The sequence below is a fragment of the Colius striatus genome, chromosome 9 (assembly GCF_028858725.1).
Source record: "Colius striatus isolate bColStr4 chromosome 9, bColStr4.1.hap1, whole genome shotgun sequence".
In the NCBI taxonomy this organism is placed as follows: Eukaryota; Metazoa; Chordata; class Aves; order Coliiformes; family Coliidae; genus Colius; species Colius striatus.
Window position 1 is genome coordinate 8944965 of NC_084767.1, and position 25152 is coordinate 8970116.

The 25152-nt window shown below is 40.6% G+C and overlaps 1 protein-coding gene across 3 annotated transcripts in view; it reads left to right on the forward strand.

Annotated features, from left to right (window-relative positions):
- The window catches only part of TENM2 (teneurin transmembrane protein 2), a 517058-nt gene extending 497726 nt beyond the window's left edge, over positions 1-19332 (forward strand). For all 3 annotated transcript variants that reach the window (XM_062002971.1, XM_062002972.1, XM_062002973.1), the window contains 6 exons: positions 4820-4995; positions 6580-6815; positions 11409-11705; positions 12713-14327; positions 17240-17370; positions 18571-19332. In XM_062002971.1, the coding sequence (XP_061858955.1) occupies positions 4820-4995; positions 6580-6815; positions 11409-11705; positions 12713-14327; positions 17240-17370; positions 18571-19332 (3217 nt within the window). The remainder of the gene's footprint in view (positions 1-4819; positions 4996-6579; positions 6816-11408; positions 11706-12712; positions 14328-17239; positions 17371-18570) is intronic.
- The last annotated feature ends 5820 nt before the right edge of the window (positions 19333-25152 follow it).

Below are 25152 nucleotides of genomic sequence, written 5' to 3' on the forward strand. Positions count from 1 at the left end.
TTCTTGGATGGTCAGTAACTTTGATGAGGCAGCAGAAATAGCTTGTTTTCACCTCGACTTGTACATACACTCCCATAAGCATAAAGATGAGGTGACAGTATAGACAGTTTTTGCGTTAAAATGCATATACTTTTGTAGTGCATGTGTAAAACAAATTTTACTTGGTGACTGTTATCTAGATTTGAAAAGAAGCCATAAAATGCCATTCACAGAGATATTAATGAAGACAGATATCACTATATGTGCATGGAAAACCTTAGGTGAGGACTAGGAGTTACTTATATGTATTGGAGATACTCATTATAAAATACCAGAAAAATAGAGGCTTCTCCTTTAGATTGATCCTAAGCGTCTAATTTACAGCAACTCCTTAACATGCTTTCTCATCTCAGGTAGCCTCACAATTGAGGGATTTATTGATAAGATTATGAGAACTATTTAAATCATGTTTATAAACCTAAACAATCTCAGTTCACAGTCCCTCAATACTCATTTCTGTTTTCTATTGGTTCTTCAAAGCAGCTCCAAGGGGAAAATACTGCATTTATCATTCTGCAATTTATTTTGGTAGCTCTAAGTTACTGCCAATCAAAAAATGAAAGAAATACTTAGCCAGTGAGCATTTATAAGGACAACAGAATAGTTTTCTATAGCTTGAACATTCAAGCATTCATAAAGAGAAAATCAATAACCAAAACTGTTAATAAGGCAGAAGAACTGGAAAAGAACAAATGTCTTTTAAGTAGCAAAGTACTACCTAAACTACAGTTCTTATGGAAAAATTATTTCAGTGCATTTATAGCAATGAGACATGGAAGTCTTTCTTTTTATCTGAAAATGCTCACAGAATTAACTTTGTGCAGTCAGAATTAACTTTATGCATGTGTATATGCAGAGAAATGCATACACAGACTTTGTGTATGCGCATACAAACTCCATACATACAGTACATGTAGTGCATTGTATATGCATGCAGTTTGTTTGCAGTAGGAACAGGCAAGGCTCTTAAATAATGTAACAGCTACTAGCAGGCCCACGTGGGTTAATTTAAACTTGAGTTTGAGCATGAAGCACAAATCTTTGAAGTGGTCCTCAGTGGTATCCTTCTTGATCTTGGAAGCATCCTGAGAGAAAGCTGCAGTTTTCTTCTTGAATCACCTTGGTTTTTATAAGGGAGGGAGACTAGAGATATAAGTAAACACATGTGAGTCTGCACCTTGCCCTGTTCTAAGTCAAAAGCTGCTGTTACTCCTTCCTGCAGTACTGTATATGGCACTGTCCCAGCTGCTACCACCTACAAACTGTCAAGCAGTACATGTCTAAAACCTCAAAGACAAGGACAATAGCACTAAAATTTGCACAAGCTATAGAGGTGACTAGATGTTTCTTCCAAGATCAAATAAGAAAAGATGCACAAATCATGCTTCAGGTCAGCAAAAGTCTCATATTGGATGTGGGAGAACAGCCTTCAATTAATTATTACAAGCCTGCTGAAGGGATGCACAGGACAGGTATTTGTAGCTATCTGAGAAGGTGATAAAGAAGTGCCAGGCTGTGTCTCATGGCTGTTTGGTGGCTCAGCCCAGGCAAGTTGGTGACATCAACTTAGTGGCCCACATAGGGCTGCTGTGCACCAGCTCCAGGCTCCCGGCAGAAACAGCCAACTGCTTCTAGCAACTACGGTCTTGGAAACCATTGCCTGCTGGGGCAGACTTGGGCAGAATTAGCAGCATGTTGGTGAGTTTCTAGTGGGCACATGGAGATGCTGGTATTACAAGATACTGAGATTAAGAAAGGACCTCTCCCCCTGTAATTTTATTGGTAGAAAAACTTGGGATGAAATCTTACTCTAACTGAAATCAGTAACGAAAGCTGAAAAATGTCAGTGTACCCAGAACCCACCTCATTTGATTGCCTTGTCAGATCTGATTTATCTAGCCTGAAACTGTGTCATAGACTGTGATATATACTGGCTGCTTCAGAAGAAGATACCAAGAAGTCCTAGGTTGATTAGTATCTTTTCCATTCCAAATTTCTCTCTTTTTTTTAATGTCATTAGACCTGGGTTTATGTCATAAAGAAAGGTATATAACCATTTAATTTCTATATAGCTTTATACTTATTATTCAGATAAATGTCTAGGTGTTTTATTCTACTGAGCACTTGCTCTCACATAATATGTAAATTAAAGAAGCCCTCAATATACATCACTTCTATATTCTGTAGTACATAAAAGGTTTCTGCTTTATTAAGTTTTATTTTTTTACCTTTAAGGTATTTTTTCAAATGGGTTTTCATTGATGCAGGGGGGTAAAGTAGAACTGCCTTCTTCAAGCATTGGTATTGCAGTGTATACATATCATTACAGTGGTAAAGTTTTTATATGTCTATCTCATAAACTAAAAGGTCTGCAGATTTTCATAGAAAGTACTTTCTTTGTATCACTTTAAGTGTGACCATCATTTGCTTATAAACTCTTTTCATCTCTGCCGTTGCTGGTTTCAAAAATTATGACCAGCACTGGAAAAATGCCCCATGGTGGGAAGTAAAACATTGATTTCTAGAATTTCTAGCATTAGAATATTTTCATTTTTTCAGTTTTAGTCTCTGTACATCCTCATCCATATTTACTTTTTAGACTGCCCGTGTACCTTGAACAGAGATTTGCAGTGAGTAGCCCACAGCAATCCCCAGGAATTTTTCCTGGGTTAATTAAAAACCCAGCAATGTGAATGAAGAGTTTAAATTAACTTCTCATTTGCATTGCCTAAAATATATTTGCTGATGGGGAATTTCGCCAGCCACTTCTCTGGATGTTCACTAAGCTCTGCACAGTCACACTGAAGTTACTCATAGACTTCCCTAGTTTGTCCTAAATAACATTGTCTCTTCTGTGTTATTTGACACCTAAGTATTCTATTCACCATTCTGCTGATTACTAAACATACCAAAGTAGTCCACAGTCAGACTTTTAGGTTGTATCTCATTTTTAACCTCTGGGATTTTTTGAAATTGTCCATTTTTTGTGCTTTTTTATTTTCCTTGCTAGATGAATGCCTGACTGGATCAGGTTTATCCCGTGTCTATATAAGTACTGTTCCATATTTTTTGGTGAAGATCTTTACATAGACCTAGCCAAACCCCCCTTCATAATTATCTCAACATATCTTTTATCCAATATCTTGTTGATATGGTTAAAAAAACTTCATTTCCCATATCTCTACATATATGAGTGGAAACTTGTGACTTTTATTTTTAAAAGTCATGCTACTTAATCTTTACTTGATCCTCAACTGCTTAATTGAACATAGTATATTGTCGGTCCCTTCAGGTTACATGATGCTTTGTTTTATCATTTGCTTCTTTGGTAATGCTTCCATTGGTTCTGGTAAGGTGTGTTGCTCCACAGGAGATTTTCTTTCCTTCCTCCCCAATATAATGGGTGCAACCATTTTCAATGGATTTGAAAGGCTTACTTTATATTTGTGTTAACTGTGGAGCCAATTTGTGTCTTAATTTTGGAGATATGCTGAACAGCTCAGGTGGCCTACTTTGAGATTTCTGAATGATTTAATTGTCTTGTTGAAAGCACTGATTTTTTTTCATCTTTACAGCTAACCACGTCGTACAAAGAACTCATCTAGCTCTGTGATACTAAACGTGCTCCTCTTCTCTTCTGTTACTCTCAGGCAGTGCAATGGATTTACCAGTTCTCTTCCAGGCTTCCTGCTCCCTGGATTTCTGCGTTCGAAGGATGACCAGTTGGTTTCAATCTCTACCTAAACTTTTCCCTTTATCTACACAGGACATTTTTTCTTGCCTTTCTGCTGTTTAGAAGTATGTGCGTTTTGGTAGCGGCTGGGTGAGAGACTCTTGCACAAGTAGAGAATTGCAGCAAGCAGAGTGTCAGACTGGAATGCTGATTTTGTTTCAGGTCCCCATTTCTTGCCCTTAAGATCCAAGGGATTGCTGCTTTAACAAATGTATGCTCTCAGACATAGCATACTAAGGGAAAGGGAGAAACAGTATTATTTTATTTGAGACAGCATTCCTTCTTCCCCTCCTCCTCAGGTTTTATACCACTAAATAAATTTAACTCAATAAACTCTTGGAGAGGCCTTTTTCTTCTATTTTGTTTATCTTTATGCCTCTGGAGTACTTAGTTCATCATCTAAGGTAAATTCTGAGTGCTGTCCGCTGCCCTTTGTGCAACTCCAACCTATCCTGTGCTTTAACTTCTCATCGTTCATCATTATGAGCCAAAATACTGACCCTAAAATGCAGTTCCATGCCACAGATAAGATCTAAATGGAATTATTATGTTCTAAAGCTGATGTCTTTTTTTAATCTCTTAAGGCAAGTTTATTCTTTGATATGTCACTTAAGACCATACTTAGTAGTTTCCACTAAGTATTCGATTGTGAATGTGCAGTGTATGCAATTGTCTATTGTAGTAGCCAGCGTTAAGTCCACTTCCTTAGGGTGAAATGCAACTATTAAATACAGATTAATTGACTAATTCTAATTGTTCGAGATAAATATCACTCTGTATATCCCTAATAATTTGAGTAATTAAATTATTTTAAATGTGCTAGCCTGGATTTACAGTCATGTAGTTGAGATCACTATCTCTAAAAATTATCATTTCATCGTTATAGACTCTTTCAAGAACAGAGAAATAGGTATGGCCAGGATGTTCTTGAAAGTCTCTTTCATTCTGGGGTTTTTTTGCACAAATGTGGTGCATTATTAATAACAATGAGTATTGAAATGAACATATATCCTCATGCTTTTTTGCTCTCACTAACTTTTCTATTAGCTATGATCATGAAGGGCGTCTGACCAATGTAACACGTCCCACTGGAGTGGTAACTAGCCTTCATCGAGAGATGGAAAAGTCTATTACCATCGACATTGAGAATTCTAATCGGGATGACGATGTCACGGTCATCACAAATCTCTCCTCTGTGGAGGCTTCCTATACAGTTGTTCAAGGTACCAAAGCACACTTCTCAGCATACCTCCTAACCACACACACAGCTTGAGAAAGCAAGTCGCAAAAGATTTGTGTCGTTAGTATACTCGGGAGCGGGGGAAAAACGTATAAGGTTTGCAAGAAAAACTCTCATAAAGCTCATTCCTAAAATGACAGGTCTTCAGGACAGGTAAGAGATATTTCACAATCATGTTTGGTGTCAAATCTGTATGGGCATTAGCTGCTGGTGTAAGTTAGTCCTGCCATTACCCCTTGGGTCAGGTTCGATTGAGCCACTCACGTATGTCTGTACTGTAAAGTTGGTTCTGACTGCAGTGCTACAGAGATGCAGTCTGACTGCTGGCTGCCTGGGTAGAGATCCTCGTGGAGAGGGAGGCTCAGGTAACCTCCTGGTATTAGACATGAAATCTTCCAAATTCACTACCACCCATGAAATAGAGGACAATTAGGGCAGTGGATGATCTTGTGCCACAGTTTGCGCTTCTGAGAACAGTATTCAGCCCGAGTATGACAGGAGCGGTCAGCAACAAAGTGGGTAAATGTTTGCCTAGAGCTTTCCAGCACCTCCCAGGCATTGTGTTTGATGAAGCAAAACCAGTCGGTTATCAAAGATAGACTGAAAGGAATTTGGCAAGTGATGGAGGGGTTAATTAAGATACAATGTCACTGGAATATCATCACTGAACAATAGTCTCTTCCTGACAGAAATGTCAACATCTATAGACTATTATACTGTGATGTGTCTGCTTACAAAGACTATTTCTCTTATACCAGATGATTAATTATGTAGATGCTGTCCTTCTGTCAGACAAATAATGATGCATTGGTGACAGTTGCTCACTGTAGTGCTCCTTCCTGGCTGAGAATGGACTTGACTGTGTCAAACAGCTGGAGAATTGCACGGCCGTAAAAGCACAGGATCATTTTTATCACTTCTCCGAGAGCCAAAAGGCCAAGTGTGCACACCAGGCCAGTGCACTTCTGATGGGGTGGCAGGAAGGAAGGCAAGTGAAGGACTGTGGCTGCCAGCTGCTGGAGCCTCACACTTCGAGGACTTAAAGCCAAACTTTAATTCTGTACAAATCATCTTTGAGACAGTTTTCAAAGAGAGGGGAAGTAAAATAAGAGACTCTTACTTCTTCCCACTCATAGAGTCCAGCAGTCTCTCTTTTTTTGTTGTTTTCTTCTAGTCCTGGAGTTTAATGGTTTGTTGTTTATCCAGCAGTTCAGTTTTCAGGGTTTTTTTTTATCCAGCAGTTCAGTTTTCAGGAGTTTTTGTTCATATTAGAAATAAATTACATGGTTGCAACACATATCACTGTGCATTTTGATTCACAATTAAGACTAAAGGAAAAACATAATGAAATAAACACAGTATCTCTCTGCAGGCTCCCTGTTACACTATTGTTCTTTACATGAATCAGTAACATCTGTAATTTCCACCATAGTACCACGTAAATGGTAATTGCAAGCTGACTTCATTTAACATCAACAGGAGTGCAATAAAAAACCAATCAAATTAAGCGATATGTTTTCTTTATGACTGGAGTAGCTAAATTATTTTCTTTTCATTATTGCTGTAGATCAAGTGAGGAACAGCTACCAGCTCTGTAATAATGGTACTTTGAGAGTGATGTATGCCAATGGCATGAGCATTAGCTTTCACAGCGAACCTCATGTCCTGGCTGGGACTGTGACTCCCACCATAGGACGATGTAATATTTCTCTACCAATGGAAAATGGTTTAAACTCAATTGAATGGCGTCTGAGGAAGGAACAGATTAAAGGCAAAGTGACTGTGTTTGGAAGAAAGCTCAGGGTAAGTAGAATCTATCATCGCAGTAATGATCATTTCTTTTGTGAGCAGAAAGTTAATTTTCCGTTTTCAATGATATGTCTTTCCTGGTTTTACTTGTTTGAAATGTACAATTGGGATTGTCTACAGTATGACAATCTTCTCTTTATTTGAGAGGTTAGTTAACTGCATGGGATCAACTGATGCAATCAGCTGGAGAAGCTCCATTACTAAAAGCAACCAAAAGAGATTTGTGAAAATACTCAGAATGTAGCTGCAAGTCCCTCTGCTTCTGAAGGGGGAAGAACAAAAATCCAATCGTTCACCATTTGTAAAAATGCTGTGGCACAATTAGCACAGTTAGTCCTGGGGAGTAAACACAATTACAGCTTGAATGGCGGTTACATTCTGCCTCTGCGAAATCCCCCTACAGATTCATCGAGACAGGCGTATCGTGTTTATTCCCTTTCCCAAATGGCACAATTGGAAAATAATTGCCATAATTACAAAGTCATAAGCACAGGATAAGAAAGACACTCAGGTCATGTAATCCATCCCCTGCCAAATTAAAGATCTGCTGCAGCCGGATTAATCCCATTCTGTGCTTAGCTGGCCTGTTTTTCACTCCTTGAGTATCTAAACTTTCACTGGCTGCTGCAGTGGATACAGTTTTGGAAGGATTTTGAGGTATTGGGCATAGAACAAGTGTAGTGCTGGTCAAGCCCTGGTTCTTTTAATAATTCCTTTGACATCATTGGATAAGAGAATACAGTTCTATGTGTTCAAGGTGATACATTAAATGCAATACATGTCAAGAATTATGTAGTCATTTACAAAACAGCAAGACTTAGTTACGAAAATGTGGTGTTTTCCTGTTGCATAACATCTAATTCCCAGCCTTCAGTGAATGAGTTTTTCCTTATTCTCACAAATGCTCTGAATGCACCTACTGGGGAGAGGGGGAAGGTTAGACAAAAATTGGAATGAGATTAGCAGCTAATCCTTAATGACTAAATTTCGTGCCTGTGTAATTGATTTTTGATGTGTTGACCTGCAGAAGTTGATTATAAGTAGAAAATAGATCAGCTCTGCATTTTGACTAGGTGTTCAAAATAAAAATAAATAGGACCCTGAAATGAAATTGCTGTAATCCTAACTCTCAATGCTCAAAATTTAATAGAGGTACTTGTAGTAATTAGCTGAAGTTAAACACGTCTTAGAGCTGAAACCTTGCCTGAGATGGGTTTTCTTGCATCGTGTTTATGCAAATCAAAACACTGCTTTATCTAGCAACACCTCAACATTTAATTGTCTGGTGTTAGTTCCTGTAACAATAATCACATATCCATTTAGCTCTTTTAAATGAAAATCACTACGAGATTATAACAGGTTGAGTGGACTGAAAATGAAATTTGAAAATGAGGGAGAAAGCGTTGAATTCATTTGCATCTCATTTATTCTAATTCATCTTTACAAATTGTTTAGTGAATGGAACAGAGCAAGCATGTTGGAACGCTGGTGGGGAGCGGGTGGCAGGCAGGGTAGGCCACGGCTGCTGGGATAGGTGAGAACATACAGAGGGGCCTCTCGAATTCCCCAGTTCAGAATGAAGTAGTACTGAAAGGGATTATTATTGGATGGGATTCACCTCTTCTGAGCACTTACTGGAGTCCGTATTGCTTTCTTTTCAATACTTCGAGGCAGCTAACGAGAAATAGGGACAGACTTTTTGGTAGGGCCTGTAGCAATAGGACAAGGGGTAATGGGTTTAAACTAAAAGAGGGTAGATTCAGACTCCAGGTATAAGGAATATTTTTACAATGGGGTGGTGAAGCACTGGCAGAGGTTGCCCAGAATGGTTGTGGATGCCCCATCCCCAGAGACATTCAAGGGCAGATTGGATGGGCCTGTGAGCAACCAGGTCTAGTGGAAGATGTCCCTGCCCATGGCAAGGGAGTTGGAACTACTTAAATATAAGAAAAAACTATTTTACTATGAGGATGACGGAGCAGTGGCACAGGCTGCCCAGAGGGCTTGTGGAGTCTCCTTCCTTGGGGATCTTCAAGACCCGCCTGGACGTATTCCTATGCAATCTAATCTAGGTGAACCTGCTTCTGTGGGAGGGGTTGGGCTAGATGATCTCTGAAGATCCCTTCCAACCCTACCATTCTATGATTCTATGATCCCTTCTGACCCAGACCAGTCTATGATTTTATGATTCTTCAGGTAGTGTTGCTGCCTGTGCCCTCCAGCTCTGCTCATCTATGCTGTAGGCACATTGCAGCTGTACGCATTGGCTTCTGCAAATGTGCATGAGTAGACTTCATTAAACCAAGAAAGGAAGACCTGTACTTCACCTTTATGTTATCCTTCTTACTGTCTGCTACTGTTTTATGCACCACACGTTCAGTGTCTTGCAGTAGTTTCAGGTAAAGTCTTGATAAGATTCCCTTCTGAAGAGGTTTTGTTACAGTGCAGCATCATGTTTGTGATTTTTGCTGCAAGACCTTTACCCAAGACACAGAGGGCTCATCCCTACGGTCACTTGTTCAGCAGCAGCCAAGAGAAAACCAAATGTGCATGTAGGCAGTGGAACAAAAGAGAAAGAGCTCGTTAGGTAATCTTCAATCATGATACTTGTAATAGTGTTGTTATGTTCCCAGGAAGAGTGGGAGTTAGTCATTCTGTTTGGGTTTCTATATAATTAAAATGGCACTACAATTACACTCTCTGGTTTTACTTATTTTACAAACGACAATGAAGTTACTGAATTATCCAACCAGATGCTTCTTAATTCTCCAAGTGATGTTTCTGTGTGTACATAGCTCTTGTCTGTGTATTCTTTAAAAAAAAAATGATGATACTTTAGCCTTCTGTGGCAAAAAAAAACCAAACAACTTTTATATTGTTTTTGAGAAAAGAGAGGATATCTGGAGTGAACCTTTCCTACCTGCAGATTACAATTGCAATTATTGTAATGGAGGGAAGAAACACTAATGCTTATATATTGAGAAGCAAAAGCTCTCTTCTGCTTCTCCAAGAGCTCTGTGAAAGAAAGGGTTTTGATATGTCTCTGTCATCAGGATTGATCATACACCTATAGAACTAGAGTAACCAGTTGAGTTCTGATGTCAAGTTTGGGTTTCCTGGCTTTGTTTCCATTAAAATGGGAGAGCAGAGCATGATTTATTTTGCCTATATCTTTCTGTTGAATCACAGCAGTTGTTGCTGGGATAAACTTTGGAAAAAAAACCTGCAGAGAAGAGCTTTTTCTAATAATTGCCCACTGAGGAAATGCAAACTGTTAAAGAGCTAAATTTTATTAATGAAAAAAAATTAGGATAATGAGTGATAATTTGAAATAATTATTTCTTTACAAACACAAAATTCTATTAATTTTAAATTTGCTTTCTATGTAACTGAATTCCTACAGAGTTGGTTGGGATGGGAATTGGATTTGCCCTCCCCAGTGAGAAATCTCTCAGAATAACTTTTATGTCCTAGAGAAAGGCTCGTAGTTAATTTACATATTGTTTGATGTGCAGTTTAATTTTGGATGAGAGAAAACGTTGCTTAATCAAAGCTACAGCAAAAATGTAAGCTGAAGAACAAATTCCCAGAAACTGATGAATACTTTTTAAGCAGTCATTGCTCTCAAATTATATCTAATTTAAAGACTTCTACTTTATTAATGATGCATCTACAATTAAATTACTTAAGAAGCTTCATCAGATTACAGCATTAGCCTGAATCCTATGACTTAGCCTCCAGTGAATATATTTATGTATCTCTCATTGTAGCACTCTCACTAGAAGCCTCTCTGCTTGGCATTCTCGTGCTCCTTTGTTTCTGTTTTGCTCTTTTATTCACAAATAAAAGATAGAAAATCTGGGACTGAAACACTTCAAGCTGTACTTTGATTTGAAAATTTGAAATGAAAAGGGAAAAAAAGGAAACAAAGAATAATTAACCTAATTATTCAGCACTATTTTTTTTCTCAAAACTAGAAGTCTCTCTTTTCCCAGCCTGTATGATAAGGACTTTTAATCAGGAGAAATTAAGCCCATCCTAAGTGATAGAGTTGCTGAGGGATCTGTTGAATATTTGGAAAGTAAATGAAGTAAACATTAAATGAATGAATGAATGAATAAGCAGGGTGTGACAGCTACAGAACCCAAGTGGCTAAACCTCATCAAAGATGCTAAACCATTTTTTTTTCTATTGTTTTGGAAGTCATTGTAGGCAAAGGGCTCAGAACTACAAATATCAGAAGGAGAAAAATGCTTTCATGCAAAATAAATTGTTTCTCTGCTAACGCTCTGCACTTCAAGACCTAAGGGTGAAGTATATCTGTCTCTTCTGACAATGAGAAGCTTTTCTCTGTAAGATTACATCTCCCATGTTGCAGGGAAATGGGAAATATCCCAGTAAAGTACTCAAAGTTACATATTTGTATATACTGAGAAGTAGGAAGCAAGAGCCAGTTAATAGGAAAATGTCTTTCACTTTTCAGAAATGTGGGAAAATGAAGCTCTCTTTTGTGCTTGCTGCTTTCACACTGAAAATCCACAGAGGCCTGGTGCCCACTGCTCACCAAACGCTTCTTTCCTTCAACAGGTACACGGAAGGAATTTACTGTCCATCGATTACGACCGGAACATACGCACAGAAAAGATCTATGATGACCACCGGAAGTTCACGCTGAGGATCATTTACGATCAGCTGGGACGGCCTTTCCTTTGGCTGCCCAGCAGTGGCCTGGCTGCTGTCAACGTGTCTTACTTCTTCAACGGGCGCCTGGCTGGGCTTCAGCGTGGTGCCATGAGTGAAAGAACAGATATCGATAAGCAGGGCAGGATCATCTCGCGCATGTTCGCAGATGGGAAAGTTTGGAGCTACACCTATCTAGAAAAAGTAAGTGATGTAGTTTTACCTTTTGACATGAGCTGCAAAGAAGCAACGTACTGTTTGGCTTCATTTTAAGCTCTGTACGTAATACACAAAAATTATCTTCAGAATCCCTCTGTTTCCTCATCTCAAAATTCCTTATTTTTCAATTAGCCAAATGAATTTGACTCATTTTTAAGGGGAAATACTTTGCTCGAGGCTTTTATCTTTTGATATTTCCCTGAAAGCAGTTACACTGCCATATAATGGCCTGAACTAACACAATTGTGCTTAGTTAAGACCAAAAATGCACGACTAAATCTGGCAAAAGGTTCAGGCAGAAACAAGTAATTCATCTCTAATCATTACTTATTAAGTGAAAATACAGCAGTGCATTTTTACTTAGCCTAACTAAGATGCTTCAATCACAAAAACATCTCAATACTTCCAAATTGCACGTGATTTTCCCATTCTTCCCTTGAATCTGTTGTTTTAAGCAAACCAGAGCTGATGTTCTCTGCTTAGTTTCTCACATATTTCACAGTAACAGTTGTGAAATGCAGCTGCTGGCAGAAAGATAAATCATGTCATTTATCTAACTCCTCTGCAACCCTCAGAAGAAAAAGAAGAGTCCTACTAAGGGAGAGTAGCTGAGAGGTTGCTAACCTACACTTTCTCTGGTGTCAGCATACTGATTTCCAAGGAGCAGATCCTCTCATCTGTTGATCTGACAATATTCCCGAGCAGCTTTGCTCCCCTAACTAATCATAGAATCATAGAATGGTAGGGTTTGGAAGGGATCTTTAGAGATCATCTAGTCCAATCCCACTGCAGAAGCAGGTTTACCTAGATCAGGTCGCATAGGAACACGTCCAGACGGGTCTTGAAGACCTACAAGGAAGGACTGGGCAGCCTGTTCCACTGCTCCATATTCATTTAACATTAGTGCCTCTTCAGTAAACTTCTTTCATGCCCTCTCAGGAGTCATATGCTGAAAGCCAGTAACTGTATATTCACGATTTTTTCCCCTCTAGTCGATGGTACTACTGCTGCAGAGTCAACGCCAGTACATCTTTGAGTACGATTCTTCAGACCGACTCCATGCTGTCACCATGCCCAGCGTTGCTCGGCACAGCATGTCCACTCACACCTCTGTTGGCTACATCAGAAATATCTATAATCCTCCTGAAAGCAACGCATCAGTGATTTTTGATTACAGCGACGATGGGAGGATTCTGAAAACATCCTTTTTAGGGACTGGCCGACAGGTCTTCTATAAGTATGGAAAGCTCTCCAAATTATCTGAAATTGTTTATGACAGCACCGCGGTTACTTTTGGATACGATGAAACGACGGGCGTCCTAAAAATGGTGAATTTGCAAAGCGGAGGATTCTCTTGTACAATCCGCTATCGGAAAATTGGCCCTCTCGTTGACAAACAAATCTACAGGTTCTCTGAAGAAGGTATGGTCAATGCAAGGTTCGATTACACATATCATGATAACAGCTTTCGAATCGCAAGCATTAAGCCCATCATAAGCGAGACGCCTCTTCCGGTTGATCTTTACCGCTACGATGAGATTTCAGGCAAAGTAGAGCACTTTGGCAAATTTGGGGTGATATATTATGATATCAATCAAATCATCACCACGGCAGTTATGACGCTGAGCAAGCACTTTGATACCCATGGGCGCATTAAAGAAGTTCAGTATGAAATGTTCAGATCCCTGATGTACTGGATGACTGTGCAATACGACAGCATGGGAAGGGTAACTAAAAGAGAACTGAAACTTGGTCCATATGCCAACACAACCAAGTACACCTACGATTATGATGGCGACGGGCAGCTGCAGAATGTGGCGGTCAATGATAGGCCAACCTGGCGGTACAGTTACGATCTGAATGGAAACCTTCATCTCCTGAATCCTGGAAACAGCGTCCGCTTGATGCCTCTGCGCTATGACCTTCGGGACAGGATTACACGCTTAGGCGACATCCCCTACAAAATCGATGACGACGGGTTCCTCTGTCAGAGAGGCTCAGACGTGTTTGAGTACAACTCCAAAGGACTCCTAACGAGAGCTTACAACAAAGCCAATGGGTGGAGCGTTCAGTACCGTTACGACGGACTTGGCCGACGGGCTTCTTGTAAGACTAACCTGGGGCATCATCTACAGTACTTTTATGCCGATCTTCACAATCCAACGAGGGTAACTCATGTCTACAACCATTCCAATTCAGAAATTACTTCTTTGTACTATGATCTGCAAGGCCACCTCTTTGCAATGGAGAGTAGCAGCGGGGAAGAATATTACGTCGCCTCTGATAACACAGGCACTCCATTAGCCGTGTTCAGCATCAACGGCCTCATGATCAAACAGCTTCAGTACACAGCATACGGGGAGATTTATTACGACTCTAACCCTGATTTCCAGCTGGTGATTGGGTTCCACGGAGGCCTGTATGATCCTTTAACCAAACTCGTGCATTTTACCCAAAGGGACTATGATGTCCTGGCTGGACGTTGGACATCTCCCGATTACACCATGTGGAAAAACATTGGTAAAGAACCCGCTCCTTTCAATCTGTACATGTTCAAGAGTAACAACCCTCTCAGCAATGAACTGGATCTGAAGAATTATGTAACAGGTGAGACTTTGTTACGTTTCTTATGAAAAACACTACAATTTGGAAGTTGATTTGGGAAAGAAATCACTTTTCCTTTTTAGCCGTTTGCTGAATCTCCTCCATCAAAGTTGGGCCATTTTCCCTTTTGTGCTATGAGAAGGGCTGACTGGTCCTAATTCTTTGATACTGCTCCTCTGCTAAATGAGAAGCCACATTCAATTATGGAGAGGGCAAAAAAATCAGTTTGCCTAACTGTTCCATTTCAGCCCAGCCATATTTCTCTTCCTATTGAACTAGTACTGTATGAACATATGTTCATTGTGTTCATTCTAATTCTATACAAAGAAAAGTAATGCCACCTGCAAGAACCACTGGCAGGTTAGTTGCAGATTCAGGACCCAGAACTGCTGAGCAGCTCTCCCCTTCAGGGCTACGTTCAAAATTAGCTGCTGACTGAGCCCGTGAGCACGGTATGAATTAGAACCGAGAATGGATTTAATTAAACCTCTTTTTTCCTATTTAACTTTTAATATGAAAACAGTCTTTAGTCTTTAAAACAAAAAAAGCTTGATGTTTTTAAAACTTATTTCCTCCTGAAAGACTCTGAAATTTTTATGGAATGTGTGGAGCTGAGAAAGTGAAACAATAAAGTAGTTTTGATCGTGTATGTTGGAATTGGGTAAAATTTGTAACCTCTTCTTAATTAATAACAATTTTTCACTTAGTAAGATCACATAGTACTTGAACTAGCTGATGGCAGTTTCTAAAAAGAAAGGTAATTAGTATGTCTTCAGGAAAAGCTTTTTTCAGAGTTGAATATGCAGTATACAATAATTAGAGCAGCGGTATCATTTTTTAAAAGGAGCTATCTTAATTTTAGCAGTAATTTGAATTTCAAGAAAAGTCTGGATTTCTCTCAAAGAAAATTACAGCAAGTTTCCTTAGCATGTTGAGACCTAATAGTATGTGTAACAAACCATAGGCTCTACTGTAGCTGCTTTGCTATTTGAAGAAAGTACTATTTGCACCTGATAGTGTGAAAACATTATTGTCTACAATTACCTTGGGATCAAAATCTGTTTCCCAAAATCCAACAAAATTCATATTTTCACCCACTACTGTTTGAGATTTTCATTGTAATCTGATGACATTTTGCTGTGTTCTGAAAGTGCATTCATTTATTTTATCCATCCACTAGAGGAAATCTGGGAAGATATATTGCATTTGGTGTAACACACACCCTGTAGTCGCTAAAAATGCTTCACTGGTGATGAAAATATTTGCTGTTTTATGGGCTAAACAGTTTCTCTTGCACAAGAAGTGATTGTAGTGGCACCTTGGTTTATCATAGTTAAAAAAAAAAAACAAAACAAAACAAAAAAGCCCCAGAAAATAAAATACTTCCCCACCCCAGTCCATTCTTTCTTTTAACTCCTGACACTGCTTTATTCACAGGTTTTGCTGAAAACTCCTGTAGCAAGTACAATGCTGCAAAGCACATTACCTAAGCAAAATAGTAGCTACTCTGTATATAGGTCCTCTTCTTTTTTTGCAGAATCAGGGCAGCTGAAGTGAATTGTTCAGGAGATACTATTATACCATCAAATAAATAGAAAGCTTAAAAAGGAGCAGAAACTTAGTGCTGTCCATAGCTAGAGGAAAACTATGGTAAGCACTGTGCAGGGGGAGATGCATATAGACACCTTTGGAGAAGCAGAGTATTTTAATACTTATTTTCATGCCAGCATGGCTAAGAATACTTTTGTTCTCAAATGTCCACAACCTAGGAGTATTATATTTTTATGATGTAACATAAAAATGTTGGGAAAACAAGCTTTGGACAGCAAGCAGGTGCTGTGTTGTGGCTGAGCTTGTCCCTGTGTGTGATGTCCTGGTGGAGTGTATGTATGTCATGGTGAAGGGTTTATGATGTCCCAACAGAGTTTATGATGTCTTGGCGGGTATGTCCCAGTGGGGTGTATGGTATCCTGGCAAGGTGTATGGTATCCTGGCAAGGTGTGTGTATGACCCAGTGGGATGTATCTATGTCCTGGCAGAGTGTATGATATCTGGGTTGAGTGCATGATGTCCTGATTGGGTGTGTGTGTATGTCCCGGCAGGGTATATGGTGTCCCAGTGGGGTGTTTGAGGTCCACACCACTGCTTATCTCCATGACAGCCAGAAAGGGGTCATGGGCACTGTTTTTTGGTGAAAAACACAATTTTGATAATTAAAACACATCAGTAGTTGTTAATACCTGCTGAGTGAGAATCACCTTTTTTAATTTACTTAGCTTTTTCAACTAGATATGAGGCCAGAGTTTTACTGGTGGAACCCGAAGCTGAGCTGTAACCCTCCCACACAGCTCCTACTTTTCTGTACTGGGCCTAGAGGGATGGGGAGGGTATTTGTGGCACCTAAATTTAGACATCTGCATTGCAAGTCTACCTTCTCACTGCATTTAATGGAGCCTCCTGAGACCTGATGACAAGTAATAGAAGTAGGACATAGGAGAGAAGCCATGTGTTTTCCCAGAGGGCTTTGCAGATGTTTTTAGCAGTACTAACCTAATAAAACATCATTTTGCAATACAATGTATAGGTTACAGTAGCCACATCAGAGGGGGTCTGAGAAGGAGTGAGTATTGCAGACAGTAAAACGTTGGGATAATCCATATGCTGTAACGGCAAAAGAATGGAAGAAGTGATATATCCCTGATGAACTATTTAGGGTAAATTTGAAGCAATATTTCCTGTGCCTGTTCATGGTGGATTATTACCATTCTGTGAAGTGCCACAGTGTAATATAAATGATGAGTTCCACTGCTACTTGAAATTAAGGAGGTGAAGGATGGATCTCCTATTTTTTTTTTACTTCTTATATTTATTATACACATTTATTTCTCACTTACCTGGTTACTTTTGCATTTTAGATGTCAAAAGCTGGTTGGTGATGTTTGGATTCCAGCTTAGCAACATTATTCCCGGTTTCCCTAGAGCAAAAATGTACTTTGTGTCACCGCCGTATGAGTTGTCTGAGAGTCAAGCCTGTGAAAACGGACAGGTAGGCAGAAACACAAAGTTACTTCTCATGGTAAATTTACATCACTCTATGAATAGAACTGCTGGCTCTTCTGTAGTTACAGCAGAAGGCCAAGTATTTATCTCAGTGTAAAATGAAATGAGTATAGCTGGATTTTATACTAATGAACATATGCCTTTCTTGCCAGCCTTCGTTGTTATCATAATTACAGTGTCATTAGTTTGTGTTTTATTGAGTTCTTCCTTGATTAACAAGTTGTAACTCGATTAACTTGATTAGCAATGACAAAGGGAGATTTTGTCAGGGTAATTTATCATCTACTGTACCTTTGGTAAAACCATCCTAATAACACATGTGCTGCAATAAACTTAGGTTAGTACTCGCTGTACTGCTCAGAAATGATTCTGCTTCTCATCCTGTAGTAGGATTTCTCCTCATATTTTGTGTGATGCTTTTCATAGTTAGAAGCTTTGGTTTGCTACTACTGTTGACTTCAGTTACAGCATTCATACTTACTTGTCAGGCTAAGGGTGGAACACGGTCTGTGTTCAGTCTTTATGGTAAATTCCAACCCATTTAATAAAGTACTAGGCCAATCCCAAACTTAGTCTTTGCTACCCTTACTTCACATTTGTGGTAATACAACAGGAATGATCATATAAGCCTAAACATGCCACTTTTGTAGGCTTCTAGGTTATTTAAGAGTCTAAATCCCTTCTTCAGGAATTGCTTTGATACTTTGGAGCCTAGATCTCAGCTATTTTCATACAAGCTTGTCCTCATAAGCATTTTGGTCATATATTCTGGGTGAAATCTTTAGGCCAAAGTGTCCAGAATTTAAATGCCATCTTTTAATAGATTGATTCTGTTTGTTTGCAGCTCTGGTTAAAACTGTGCTAGACTTGGGTCTTATTTATTCTTGAAACAAACATTGTATAATTTGCTAAAATTGAGATGTGTGGTATGTATATGCTCCAAGGGTGGTTCGTGAGGAGTATTTTATTTGGTATTACCGATAGCCAAAGAATTTGCCAAATGAGCGTTTACCTGATTCTGAACAGGACATGTATACAGACAGGTAACTGAGGGTGGTCTTCCCATAGCATAGAATTTTTCACTGCATGGTTTTCCTTTAAAAGTAAAGCAAAGAGTAGTATCAGCCTCTGAAACGAGTATTTTTAGATCTATATCTTCTTTGGTGTTTTGTTTTGTTTTCCCCAGCTAATCACGGGAGTTCAGCAGACGACAGAAAGACACAACCAGGCTTTCATGGCTCTTGAGGGACAGGTCATATCTAAACGATTACATGCCAATATTAGAGAAAAAGCAGGTCACTGGTTTGCAACCACCACTCCTATCATTGGGAAAGGAATCATGTTTGCTGTGAAGGAAGGCCGTGTAACCACTGGCATTTCCAGCATAGCCACAGACGACAGCCGAAAGATTGCCTCTGTCCTTAACAGTGCACACTACCTGGAGAAGATGCACTACAGCATCGAGGGGAAGGATACCCACTATTTTGTCAAGATAGGCTCGGCCGACAGCGACCTCGTCACCCTCGCGATGACCAGCGGGAGGAAGATCCTGGACAGCGGAGTCAACGTCACGGTCTCCCAACCCACTCTCCTCGTCAACGGGAGGACTCGAAGGTTTACCAATATTGAGTTTCAGTATTCCACTCTGCTGATCAACATCCGCTATGGACTCACCCCCGACACGCTGGACGAGGAGAAGGCGAGAGTGTTAGAGCAGGCCCGGCAGCGAGCCCTGGGATCGGCCTGGGCCAAGGAGCAGCAGAAGGCGCGGGACGGCCGAGACGGCAGCCGCGTATGGACAGACGGAGAGAAGCAGCAGCTTCTGAACACGGGAAGGGTTCAAGGTTACGAGGGATATTATGTCCTGCCCGTGGAGCAGTACCCAGAGCTAGCAGACAGTAGCAGCAACATCCAGTTTTTAAGACAGAATGAAATGGGAAAGAGGTAACAAATTAACCTGCTGTCATCCTTTGCTGGATGAATCAGTAGTCGTAACTGTTATCTCCTCTCCTAAGGAGATGAAGACCTACATGGGGGCACTAGGCTGAGCTACTCTGGGATAGTAAGTGGCAAAAAAGCTCATATTTTTTGAGTTAAATGCTACTGTTCAAGTGATTAAAAACCACATCCTGAAGTGGACTAAAGCCAGACTGAAAACTCTAACCGTACAAATTAAAAAGTACCCCTGAAATATTACCCACTTGTTCTGGGTCTAAAGAAAAACAAAAAGAAGGCCTCGTATTGTATTACCTCACTCCACTCACACGTGAGCAAACTAAGAAATCCAAGTGGGCCACTTTCACTAACCAGCTGATGAAACACAGATGATTCAGACTGCTTGTTTGATAAATATCCAAGAGGTTTTCATTTAAAGCAAAATACAGGTGCATTTAAAACATGACTTTGGGGTGATTTGTGTGTAGCAACTGGAGGACAATGAGAACGCAAGTGAGAGCGCACTGGAAATAGTCAAGAAAAATACATTTAAAAGTAACAAAACCACACTTGCACTCTGACCCTCCATTTGTCTGGCCTGAAGCTTAACTTATTCAAAGAGGGCAGAGTGTAAAGTTACATTCAAAATGGTGGCTATAAATCACTACAAATAAATTTCATACTCTGTTTGTCTTTGAAGATTTCCATTGTGGACAGTATAACACAGTTACAGGGTGTAGTCTGTTTAGATTCAGTAGTTTGTTGGTATCAGTTCCAGTAGAGCTGTGGGCATTGTGTTACACTATTGCAAATGGGCACCACGTCAGATCACCCTGTACATACATCAGCCAGAAGGCACAATCACTGTTTCAGATTTAAAAATTATTAGTGTGTTTGTTTGGTCGAGAAACTGAGACAATCACATTACAGTCACCACAAAAAGGAAAAAAAAAGAAAAAAAAAGGAAAAAAAAAGTCTAATAAGAACTTTGGTACAAGAACTTTTTTGTAATATACATGTATGAATTGTTCATTGAGTTTTTATATTAATTTTAATTTGCTGCTAAGCAAAGACTAGAGACAGGCAAAGATAATTTATGGCAAAGTGTTTAAATTGTTTATACATAAATAAAGTCTCTAAAACTCCTGTGAATTACTTGTCTTCTATTGTGAAATCTTTGAGAAATGACAAAAACAACCATGAGTGTCTCACTGTTACCTCATGCACACAGCACCTTACATATTGAAATGACTCGCTGGTGCTGTTCCGTGGATTCTACAGAGGGCTGGTCCTTTCGTCTCCGGGTAAGCAAAGTCCTGTGGACACACCATCACCCAAAACTCTGTTTAGGACACAGCAGAAAGATTGGTAAATGTTTTGGAAATTCCCTCTCTGCACCTCACAGCTAGCAACCCTCAAACTGCCATGTTTCAATCCTGGAAAGGCATGGTAAATTGCACTAAAGTAACATCTAAACAGTTGGAAAAAGAAAGTGCATAACATTAACTGGAGCATGGAAAGCTGTGCTGTGAGCCAGGAAGTCTCCATGAAATCTGTCATTTTGGGGGAAGACTGCTTATTACTACCACATTTAAAAACTAGAGGTAAGATCAAAGACTTTCTCCTAAACAAACAATCACTCCTGATGTTGTTAAAAGGGAGCCATCCATCAACCAGAGCCCTGCTGCTTTTATCTCATTTAAGTACGTAGCTTGAGAGCTCTACTTCATTTTGAGAATAGGTTTGCTTTTGGGCTTGCAAATGAGGTTTTTAATGATTCATGATATGGACAGAGCTGCTCAAGTTGATGATGAGCATTAATTCACTCAAGTCAGTTTTAAAGCAGAACAGTGTAGTGGCTGTGTTGTATAACACCAATGTCGCTCACAAAGTGCATCTCGTTTCACACCCTGTTCTGACCTGAGCGTTACACCTGTGTATTTGCCCTGTGCAGTGCACACATGAGAACCCCAAGCCCTGTTACTCATCCTCTAAAGGATGACTCAAGGTACATTTGCAGATGAAGTCCTGTCTGTCCATCACTGCAAATGTTGTTCTGTGCTGGTGGACTTGAAGTGCTGCTACAGGGTCACCTACATAAGGTCGCATAGGAACATGTCCAGGTAGGTCTTGAAGACCTCCAGGGAAGGAGACTCCACAACCCCTCTGGGCAGCCTGTGCCAGGGCTCCCTCACCTGAACAGTGAAATAGTTTTTTCTTATATTAAAGTGGAACTTTTTGTGTTCCAGCTTCATCCCATTACCCCTTGTCCTGTTGCTAGCTACTATAGAAAAAAGGGATGTCCCAACCTCCTGCCACCCACCCTTTAGACCTTGCTTCTGCAGGGGAGTTGGACTAGATGATCTCTAAAGGTCCCTTCCAACCCCTACCATTCTGTGATTCTATGATTATCAGACTGTTCTGTCCCAGTGAAACCTCTTAGAAAAGCATTGTTAAGTTTGGGGCTTTTTTTAATGGAGGCAGAAAACATGAAATCACAAAGTGGAGACACTTTTCATTATCACAGTTTTTCTGGATTGCCCCTGCCCTGTAAGCTGCTTAAGTCTTATATTTCTCTGAATGGAATTTTTCTTGCAGCTGAGAGTGTTGAAATGAAAACCTGTTGCACAGTCCCCATGTCCTTTATTCTGTTGCCATTCTTCTAAAGCTGAATATGCATAATTACATATTGTGCTATTTCAAAGGGAAACACAGTTAAAGCGAAGTACCCTTTTCAATATTAATTACTACGAGGGGAGATGTAACAGATTTGCAGGTGATGGACTCCCTCCCCAGCTCCTTTGCAAATAACATATACATCACCAGGCTTTTGAAAGTGGTCCAATCATGCTAGCTAAATGCTCACCAGAGACCCTTTCTCCAGGGCTATCTATAGTTTCCAAAGCCTGTGTGCAACTTAGCACAGGTCCCATGGAAAGCCCCAGCAACAGACTTGAGCTCTTAGATCCGACTAACTATTGTGCTGGACCCAACTGAGGTGATTCCTAGCCTTAAGCCTCGGCTCTGACACTGTGCTCCCTTTGTGTTTCCATCTGGGTTCTCTTAGCAGTGTATCTACATGGGCAAATGCCCTCAGCCTGGACTTTTGGCAAGTAAACCATAGCATATCCAGTCATTTAGAAAACCCTTGTGTGGTGCACCAAAAAGACTGGAAGAATTAGTGTCTGTTGTAATTGTGACAAAGAGATGCTCTCAGCTCTGGAAACAGGAGCTGCCTGTCAAACAGCTTCCTGACTTAGCCCAAAGGCTGGGGCTTGGCTGTCTTTGTAGGTGTGTGTCTCAGCACATTCTGCTCCTCACCACTGATGTTTTACTGCTAGAGGTTGCACTCCACAGCACTTTGGCCACATGATGGCAGTTCTGGCCATGAGATGCTCTGAGGTTGCCTTTGCCTCCTTTGTCTGCCTGCCCCACACCAGTCCCCTTGACATGCCCTGTTATTCTTTTTGGTGGCCTCAGTGTGTCCCAAATAAAGGAACCAACAGAAGCTCCTCCTAAAGCTGGGCCAGACCAATGGATCCACAGTACTTTCATGGGAGCACACGTGGAGAAGGAAGCATTTAGAAACTTTGTGTGGAGTACACATGCTGGGCTCTAAGGATACCCAGAGCCAGCCTGAAACCTGCACAGGAGCCTGGCTCTAGTAATGTTGGTTTTCACCTCCCATCCCTTCAGTAATGTAGCTTCTCAGAGGTTTCTTGTCAGAAATGAATGTGCTGACAGTATTCTGCCTCTGTAATCCTCGCCTACAAGCCTCTGCTCTACTAGGGAGAAAAGACCAACTCCCACCTTGCTACAACTTCCTTTCAGTTAGTTAACAGAGTGAGAAGATCTCCCCTGAGCCTTCTTTTCTCCAGGCTAAACAGCCCCAGATCCCTCAGCTGTTCCTCATGTGAGACGTGCTACCAATCCTTTACTAGCCTATCATACTGTCCTGTGTTCATCTGGTGATCTGGCATGAGAACCACATGTTAAGGTCAGTCATACGCTCAAGTGGGTTTCATTTTAATTGTGGATCTGTTCAAAGGTTAGACCTTACCTTACAAACTAAGGTAGGATGGCCTTACAAGTCCTACACCATCCAAAGCCCTTAATCTCAGGAAATATGGATTTTTGTCCAGAAGACAAGACCTGCTACAGCAACAGTTTTTTTTCTCCAAAAAGGAACTACCAGTAGATGTCCCTGGAGAATTTTGAATGTGGGAACGGGGGATAGGGCTTTACTAGCCAGATGTAGAGTGCAGCAGGCTCTGTGGCTTTAGTTAAGCAGAGTAACAAGAAGTACTAGGACCCCACTGCCTCTCAGCTGCCTCTGAGCTTATATGCCAAGACAGAAAGTTCCTTCCCAACCTCTTCAGATACAGCCTGCAGCATAAAAGTTTCTTATTTTCTAAACTAAGGATAACTTTGTTTAAACCTTACTCATTGCATTTGAAATCTGCCACTCCTCTGGAATCAAACTCACTTTACGCAGTGGCACTGAGTGCCGAGTGCTGCATGCTCACAGCAGCATATCAGACAGTCATCATCCTCCATGGTACAGTTCCTGAGGCAGCTGAACAAGGCATTTTACTTGGCAGATCTCTGAATTAGCAGAGACAACTTATAGCCTTGCAGTTGCATTCAGCCCATGGGAAATCATGAAGGAGTGCTGGCTCTAGCAGGTGGGCAGAGGTTGTCACAGGAGGCTCCTGCTGTTGGTAGGTACCAGTATATGTACATTATATGCTGTAACTACTTGTTTTTACATCCATCATATGTAAACCATTCTCTCATCATATGTGTCCATCATCTCCCTATTAAACATAGTTTTATGCAATGCTTGAACATGACCCAGAACACTAGAAAGGCAAGTACTATTGCCACTGTCAAAGCACAAACTGCCTTGTGTTGAAATAAAGTGTTTTCTGCTTCTGCCTAACCCAATACATTGATGCTGGGCACATCTACATTCACAGTCACAAACTGTGTCCCCACAGCAATATCTAATTGTGATTACCTGTGGTGCTAGGAAGAGCAAGTGGTACTTAACAAGCAACCAAGGCTAGGTCACACCACAGTCATCACAAGATGCTTTGCAGTGCCCTCACAGCTGGACTCATCATTCTAATGGGCTAAGTCGGTAAGTGCCCCAGCAGATGCCTGGCACCCACCCACGTGCTTCAGCTCACTTGCAGCTCAGCAGGTGGCTGCACCTCCTGTTACAGGAACAGGGTGTTCCTCTTTCCAGAAGTTCTCCAGGTGCTCCTCAAAGCACATATCTAATGTACTAGGTTAGGCTTTCCCTTTTGTTCCCCTTGTTTGTTAAAATGTTTCTGTAGTGCCTTAGTCTCTGTCGAGGATTTAATGGTTAGAACCAGGCTACTTCTGTGGTGCCTCTGAGCCAAGGAGACAAAAATAAAAGCAAATAATAAAGTGAAATGTGGTAAAAATACCACGGGAGAGAGCTGCGTGCCAGCTTCCAGAGAGAAGCAACTGAATGCAGCCAATTTATAAATCCTTAACAAATAGGATTTACAATGGAAGTGGCAGTTAAGCCATCATGAGTACAGAAGGTGGCAGGCAGTGCACTCTTAATGCTGTCTGTGCTGTGTTACAGCAGCTCTACAGCATTGTTATTGGAGAAATTATATTTACTGAAGTTTTGCCTCTTTAGACTACAGCTTCTGGCAGGCTTTAGTCTAATTTTGTGGTTGCATATAAAAAGAAAATCTGCCAGCAGAATAGTGTTGGCTGTACTACTGCCTATCCTGCTAAAGCCCCAGCCTTGTGACTGTTTCAAATGCTTCCCCCTCCCCAAGCCTCATTAGCT